The following is a 7,977-nucleotide window of genomic DNA, read 5'->3' as shown; positions in this document are numbered from 1 at the left end:
CCCAGTTGTGCTGGTGGCCCCCAAAGTTACATCCATTGGTACTTAGGGAACTATGTAGTACCAGAAATAGACCCCAAGTTGGGTACATCTTGGCATGAGTACTAACAACTATGCTATCTCCTGACCCCTTACCTCTTTTATTTTAAACATTCAGACATTAAAACGTTGCCAAAAATTACTTTTAAAAGCTTCCTCTGGGCCAAAGAAGTTGCATTCTCCTAGATTTCAATGATAGAATTTTTTTGTTTGTTTTTGGTTTTTGGGTCACACCCGGTGAAGCTCAAGGATTACTCCTGGCTTGGGGGATCATATGGGACGCCGGCGGATCTAACCGCAGTCTGTCCAAGGCTAGCACAGGCAAGGCAGGCACCTTACCTCTAACATCACTGCCCAGCCCCAATTTCAATGATAGTTAAAGGGTTAAGACACCTTGCATGTAGTCAACCCTGGTTTGACACTCTGATCCCACATTGTGCCCCTAGACCAAAGCCAGGAGTAGCTCTCAAGCCTAAACACTACCCCAATAAAAATGCTCTTTATAAGCTCACTACATGAAGCTCACCACAAAGAGTGATGAGTGCTATTAGAGAAATAACTACATTGAGAACTATCATAACATTGTGAATGAATGAGGAAAGTAGAAAGCCTGTCTAGAGTACAGGTGGGGGTGGGGAGATTTGGGACATTGGTGATGGGAATGTTGTACTGCTGAATGGGGGTGATTTTTACATGACTGAACCCCAACCACAATCATGTTTGTAATCAAGGTGTTTAAATAAAGATATTAATTTAAAATGTTCTTTATATAATTCACTGTTTCTCCCTGGGGTACTATCATACATAAGTACTATAACTAAGAGTGTTGGTAAATGTCTGTAAATCAGACATTTTATTTTATAGTGAAGCGAGATAGTTTTTTGTTTTGGTATTTTGTTTGGTCACAGTCAATGTGTACTCACACTCCAGACACTGTACTTAGGGATCACTTCTGGCAGGTTCTGAGGAGTACATACGGTGCCAGGGATCTAACTCCGGTTAGCTGCATGCAAGATAAATGCCATACCCACTGTGCAATCTCTCCAGCCTGAAGCAAGGTAGTTTTAAATTGAACAAAATTTACATGTGGGGGTAGGGGAAAGAAAAAAAATAAACGTTCAGGAGAGAACAGAAACTTGAAAGAGCAAGCGAAGGCAGAGACAAGCAAGCAAGAACAAGGGCCTACAGAGCAAACCTCCATCTCCACAGTAGAAATGCAGCATCCTTAGATTTCTCTGCAACTTAGTCTCTTTCAATCTATGATCATTCCTCAAGTCTTTCAGGACTTTAATGCATTCGGGAACATCATCCTTCTAGAAGTCTACATGGTCCCAAGCAACTCATGCCAATGAGGCTTAGCCAAATACCAACCCCTGCCAGGGTTATCTTTAATCGACCCTTCTTGTATTACACCACAAATTAAACTCCACATAAGCACCTAAAAGGGGACAAGTTCTGTGTAACTATTTGATTATCTCTTAACAGAGAGAGACATCGAAGTGCAAAGTAAATACAGAAGTGCTTAACCTCTTAAAAGACCTTTGGACCAGAATACTGGGCCAAAGAAAGAGATAGTACAGGGGTTAGGTGCTTGCCTTGTATGCAGTCAACCCTGGTTCGAATCTCCAGCACAGCAGGTTATCCTTGCCTGATGTCAAAGCTTATTCCTGAGCACAGAAACAGGAATAGTCCCTGTGCACTGCTAACTGAGGCTCCCAAACGTTTACAAACCCCTGCAGGACATCAGTTTCAAAGGGAGAAGTAGATACAGCCAGATAAAGGTTGAAAAGGGGTAGGGCCAAAAAATGTTTGAATAAGCTGATTATATCACAATATCAAGAGTGTAAAAATAACATGAATTTTATTTTTATGTATTTAACTGCCTAGAGATTACTCTTTGTATCTGCACTCAAGGATCACCCATGGCAGACTCAGGGAACCTTATGAGATAGTGAGGCAAGTATCCTACCCACTTTTAGGGGCTCTGGGCCCTAAATTTTCTTTTTAAATATAATCTAAAACCTACCTGTCTACATAAAATACTCTATAAAGATTTACTTTCTTGGGGCCAGATTGCCTTTCTTGGGCCTTGCAGACGAGCGACCCAGGACTGATGTTTGTTCGAATCCCGTATGTTCCCCTATGCCTGCCAGGAGCAATTTCTGAGCATAGAGCCAGAAATAGAGCACCGCTGGGTGTGGCCCAAAAGCCAAAAAGAGAAAAAAAAATTTACTCTTTCCTCACCAGCAAAGATTGAGATAAATATCTTTTTCTTTTAAAGAATACAGTTTTCCCAATCTTTCTCTAACTGGACAGCAAGTTTTCTTGCTGTACAGTTTTCTCTAACTGTACATCCAGATTTTTTAATTTCTCTAATTAGCTCATGAGATAAGAGCCAATTCTCCTTTAGGCAGTACCAAGATGTACCCCTTTCCCCCAATATCAGTAAAGCTAGATTCAAATTTTCTCTTTTTTTGGGGGGGGGGGCCCATCCAGCGGTGCTCAGGGGTTCCTCCTGGCTGTCTGCTCAGAAATAGCTCCTGGCAGGCACGGGGGACCATATGGGACACCAGGATTCGAACCAACCACCTTTGGTCCTGGGTCGGCTGCTTGCAAGGAAACGCCGCTGTGCTATCTCTCCGGGCCCGAAATTTTCTCTTCTTGAGCACTGCAAATTACTGAGGTTCTTGGAAAGACAGGTGAATCTGTATAAAGATTAGCAAATTGATAGTATGGGTTCAGCCCCAATGGCAATTTGCTCTTATTTTTTTTTTTGTTTTGGGCCACACCTGGTGGTGCTCAGGGCATACTCCTGCTCTACATTCAGGGATCACACCTGATGGACCACAGGGAACCATATTGGGTACCAGGGATCGAATCCTGGGTCAGCCACCTGCAAGGAAAGCACCTTCTCCATATACTATCTCTGCAGACCCTCCGATGTCAATTCTCAACACTTTGCCTGGTTTTTATAAAACTGATGCAATTAAAATTTGTGTCTTATTATCTGCTTTAGCTTGGAACTCAAAGGAGAGGACTTCTTGCTAACATGTAGGAATATTTTTTGGCTTTTGGCTACAGTCACTGTGCTCAAGGCTTACTCCTGGCTCTCAACTCAAAGATCACTTGTGGCTTGGGGATTCCTATGGAATGCTAGGGAGTGAATCCAGGTGGGTCATGTATGTACAAGGCAAACCCTATACCCACTGATCCAACTCTCCAGCACATAACTAGTGTTTTTTAAGAACATAGCTGGCAAATCCTTCCCCAGTACAAGGGAATAAGGGACACTTTTTTTTCTTTGTTTTGTTGGCTGGTTGGTTAGTTTTGGGGCTACACCCGGTGATGCTAAGGAGTTACTCCTGGCTATGTACTCAGAAATCGCTCCTGGCTTGGAGGACCATATGGGATGCTGGGGGATTGAACCGCGGTCTGTCCTAGGTCACCGTGCAAGGCAAATGCCCTACCGCTGCGCCACCTGCTCCGGCCGCAGATAAGGAACACTTAAAACTTATTTCTCCCTGACAAAGTGGAATTGTACTGTCAATGTAACTGTATTGATTCTTTGAAATGTTCCTGCGACTCAGGAATACATTCAGCTCAAGAATACTTTATCTAGGATCCTAGCAACCCAAATCCAAGCTAGTAACGGGGCGCCTTTTAACTTTCTTCGTACAAATCAAACATTGGGCCTCTGGCTAAAATAAATTCCCTTCCCAGACAAGTCCTGCAGAAAATTCTGTGCTAAATCTCCGCAATATCTTGATTCAATTGTTTTTGCCCACCAGGATTTAGGGTGTGCTTACAGTTTTACCCAGATCCCTCCCTTTCCTCTGCTTTTACTAGTGAAAGGACAAGATATAGTCGTCAGCCACAAAGTAATTCAGCCATCAATGAAAATGTTTCATGGAAGCATAATTTTGTTTTTTGACAAAAATCATAACGAATGCATAAGTTCCTGATGAACAAGTTTCCACATAAAAACTGGAATTCTTTGTGGATCGGCCTGACCCCCCCCTATTCCCAGTCTCCCTGGCCTCACCCCAATCCCAAAGTTCCCCTGAGGGGGCGCTCCAAAGGCATTGGATTGACAAAGGCAAGAAAATTGGCGGGAGACTTAAGCGGGTCCAGCTGCAGTTTCTGAAATCTGAGAACAAACCCTGCCCGCGTTTGGGGGGAGCCCCCATCCACGCGGCCTGTCGCCCGTCCCCACCTCGCCGCCGGGTTTCCGATGACCTCGCCGCCTTCCCAGGGTCCAGCGTCCAGGTCCCCAAGGTTCCCCGGAGCCGTCCCCTTCCCGGGCCAGGTCAGAGGCCCGGGGCCAGCCAGGGCGGCGCGGGGGGCGGCCCGTGGCCCGACTCGGAGGCTCCGCCCACCGCGCCGCTCAGCCACTCAGCGGCCTCGCAGCCCGCGCCTGGGCCCGCCCCCGACGCCTGGGCGCCGGCTCCCGCTATATAAGCCGGCCATTTGCTTCGCCCCGCCCCAGAGCCCTGGTCTCCTAGCCGGCTGCTCTTTTGGCCTCGCGGCTGCCTGCGCCCCACTTCCCGAGTCACCATGACAGATGCTGCCGTGTCCTTCGCCAAGGACTTCTTGGCCGGGGGGGTGGCCGCGGCCATCTCCAAGACGGCCGTCGCGCCCATCGAGCGGGTCAAGCTGCTGCTGCAGGTGCGTCCTGGGCCCCCCAAAAGGATCAGAAAGTGGCCACGTTGCGGGGAGCGGGGGTGGCGGCGAAAGCGGGGCCGCCTCTGCGGTCGCGTGGAGGGAAGTGGCGGCCTCTGGGATCGGGAGGCGCCGGGTGGTAGGTCCAGGCCCTTTTCCCTTGAGGGGGGACTTATTTGACAGTGACCCCCAGTTTGGGGCTCGACAAAGGGCTCGAGGATGGAGGGCGGAGGGAGGGGAAGCTCGGGCCTTGGCATCCGGGGGACAGCCCAGTCGGGCGGTGCGGGGGGAGGCCCTCCGGATCTCGGGGATCCCGGGCAGAATGTAGGAGTCGGCGCCCGAGGATGGAATACCTGCCCTCGGCGGGGTGCCCAAGGTCGCCACAAGGAAATGGCAGCCCGGCCCTGCCATGCGGGCAGCCGGCGCCGCGCTCCGACTCGACTCGACTCGACTCGACTCGCCGGGCCGGAAGCGGCACCGGGAAGGGAAGCGCGTGTGTCTCCTGCGTCCACCCCCGCGCCGCCCGCCGTCCCCGCCGCCGCCGCCAGAGGGCGCACCCGCCGCGTGCCGGCCCCGCGTGGGGAAAGGGAGGGCTGTCCCACTACCGACGGGTCACCTCCAGGGACAGCGAAGCGGCAGGCAGGCTTAGGGCGGGACAAGGCCGGTCATGGTCACCTCAATGACCGCACCCTACATGCTGGGACTCGCCCGCATGCAACATGCATGCGCTGGAAGGAATCGAGATCCCAAGGCCTGACTTTCCACCCGGGTCTAAAGGTCGTAGGTCCACTGCAGGGGGCACCTCCCCAGCCCTCCTGGTCCACTTCTGCCACCTCTGTGGGGCAGAGGGTGAGGAAAGGCCCCGCCCGTGAGATGCAGATGACAGGAGTGGTAGGGCACCGGGGTTCCCAGCTGCTTCTGCCCTTTAACCTTCTGCGTGGTTCTCACCCTCCCGGTTGGTCTGTTTTGTCTTCCAGGTGCAGCATGCCAGCAAGCAAATCACCGTCGATAAGCAGTACAAGGGCATCATGGACTGCGTGGTTCGGATCCCGAAAGAACAGGGAGTTCTGTCCTTCTGGCGCGGCAACCTGGCCAATGTCATCAGATACTTCCCCACCCAGGCGCTCAACTTTGCCTTCAAAGACAAATACAAGCAGATCTTCCTGGGCGGTGTAGACAAGAGAACCCAGTTCTGGCGCTACTTCGCCGGCAATCTGGCATCGGGCGGTGCCGCTGGGGCCACTTCCTTGTGCTTTGTGTATCCCCTTGATTTTGCCCGTACCCGTCTAGCGGCTGATGTGGGCAAAGCTGGGGCCGAGAGAGAATTCAAAGGGCTGGGTGATTGTCTAGTGAAAATCTCCAAGTCTGACGGGATTAGGGGCCTGTACCAAGGCTTTAATGTGTCTGTGCAAGGTATTATCATCTACCGAGCTGCCTACTTTGGAATCTATGATACTGCAAAGGGTAAGTTGGCCAAGTGTTGGAAGGAGGGTCTTCAGAGACCCTTTGGGAAGGTCCTCATTGTCCTATAGCCACAGATAAATAGATTTTGCTCGGTGCCCAAGAGCCAAGATTATATAGTATAGATCAGATGGTTGGGACTTTATGGTGAGGTTAGCAAAACTTGGTGATAATGACAGATATTAAAACTCCATGGTGATCCCGGAGAGATAGCACAGCGGCATTTGCCTTGCAAGAAGCTGATCCAGGACCAAAGGTGGTTGGTTCAAATCCCGGTGTCCCATATGGTCCCCTGTGCCTGCCAGGAGCTATTTCTGAGCAGACAGCCAGGAGTAACCCCTGAGCACCACCGGGTGTGGGCCCCCCCCCCCCAAAAAAAGCGTGATGATGGGATTCGAGTGACGTAGGACTCTTCCAATTCAATAAAGCCTCTCTTTTATCCCCCCTTCCTTCTCAGGAATGCTTCCAGACCCCAAGAATACTCACATCTTTGTCAGCTGGATGATCGCACAGTCCGTCACGGCCGTGGCTGGATTGACTTCCTATCCATTTGATACTGTCCGTCGCCGCATGATGATGCAATCTGGGCGCAAAGGAAGTGAGTTACAGGGAAAGTAGCAAGACTTTGTGACCATGGCCACATCCATTCCCAGGCAGATCTTGGGAAATCAATGGCACCGCTGTGCAGGCTATAAAAGAAATTAGTTTCTTTGTTTTGTTTTTAAAGAGGTATGTACTGGAGATACAGCTCAGTGCTTGAGTTAATGCCTCACTTATTTGTGGCCCTGTGTTGGAACCCTGGCGCTGCCAAGGGTGAAGAAAATAGCACACATGGGGACACTAGAAAAAAAACTCTTGTTTTGGTCAACTAAACCGTAGCCCCTTTCAGCAGCCTTAGCTAACCAGCTCCTTTTTTGTCCTTTTTGCAGCTGATATCATGTACACCGGCACGATTGACTGCTGGAGGAAGATTGCTCGTGATGAAGGAACCAAAGCTTTCTTCAAGGGTGCCTGGTCCAATGTACTGAGAGGCATGGGGGGTGCTTTCGTGCTTGTTTTGTATGATGAGATCAAGAAGTACACATAAATTATTTCCTAGGTCTCCTCTGAATAGGCATGTTGTATTATGTAACATAACTTGACCATTCTCGACTGCTGTCTATTTATCAGTGGCAACTTATGACTGGTTGAAAATGGGAAGCAATAATATTCATCTGACCAGTTCTCTCTTCAAGCCATTTCCACAATGATGATGATAATGATGATGATGATGGGACTCAATTATATTTTTTATTTCAGTCACTCCTGATGAGTTACAAATTTGAAAAAATAAATAACTGCAATAAACTTTGGAGTGCTGCTGGCTTCTTTTCATAACCACTCTCACTTTGGTCAGTTAGCCATGGTGACCTGAGATAACGCTGCCTTGGCTCCTGAATGTAAGAGCTTTGTTGTGGGGTACATCTCCCAGGCATATTAGCTGAAGAAAGTGCACGCCTAGAGCATCCAAAAGCCCTCACAGCTAGATGGGTTTTCTCCTGAGCTAGGAGCCTTTCCTGGTCCTATGGTTATTAAATAGAGGCTGATGCCGGGGCCCGAGAGATAGCATGGAGGTAAGATGTTTACCTTGCATGCAGAAGAACGGTGGTTCAAATCCTGGCATCCCATATGGTCCCCTGAGCACTGCTGGGTGTGACCCAAAAACCAAAAAAATAGAGGCTGGGATAGGATAGAGGAACAGGTATGCTCACAGTGGATCTGGTGTTAGAATATATACTGTGCATGAAACAACACTTTTCAATTGCAGTACCTCAATAAAAA

At 49.3% G+C, this 7,977-nt stretch overlaps 1 protein-coding gene across 1 annotated transcript; it reads left to right on the top strand.

Moving 5' to 3' along the window:
• The first annotated feature begins 4,512 nt into the window (after positions 1 to 4,512).
• Positions 4,513 to 7,510, top strand: SLC25A5 (solute carrier family 25 member 5). The gene is made up of 4 exons (XM_049767612.1): positions 4,513 to 4,701; positions 5,673 to 6,159; positions 6,614 to 6,754; positions 7,086 to 7,510. The coding sequence occupies exons 1-4, from the start codon at positions 4,591 to 4,593 to the stop codon at positions 7,241 to 7,243; spliced, it is 897 nt and encodes a 298-aa protein (XP_049623569.1). The 5' UTR covers positions 4,513 to 4,590; the 3' UTR covers positions 7,244 to 7,510.
• Positions 7,511 to 7,977: the final 467 nt, after the last annotated feature.

The sequence above is a fragment of the Suncus etruscus genome, chromosome X (assembly GCF_024139225.1).
Source record: "Suncus etruscus isolate mSunEtr1 chromosome X, mSunEtr1.pri.cur, whole genome shotgun sequence".
Taxonomy (NCBI): domain Eukaryota; kingdom Metazoa; phylum Chordata; class Mammalia; order Eulipotyphla; family Soricidae; genus Suncus; species Suncus etruscus.
Note: the sequence above shows the minus strand (reverse complement) of the source record. Positions and strands in the feature narration are given on the sequence as shown.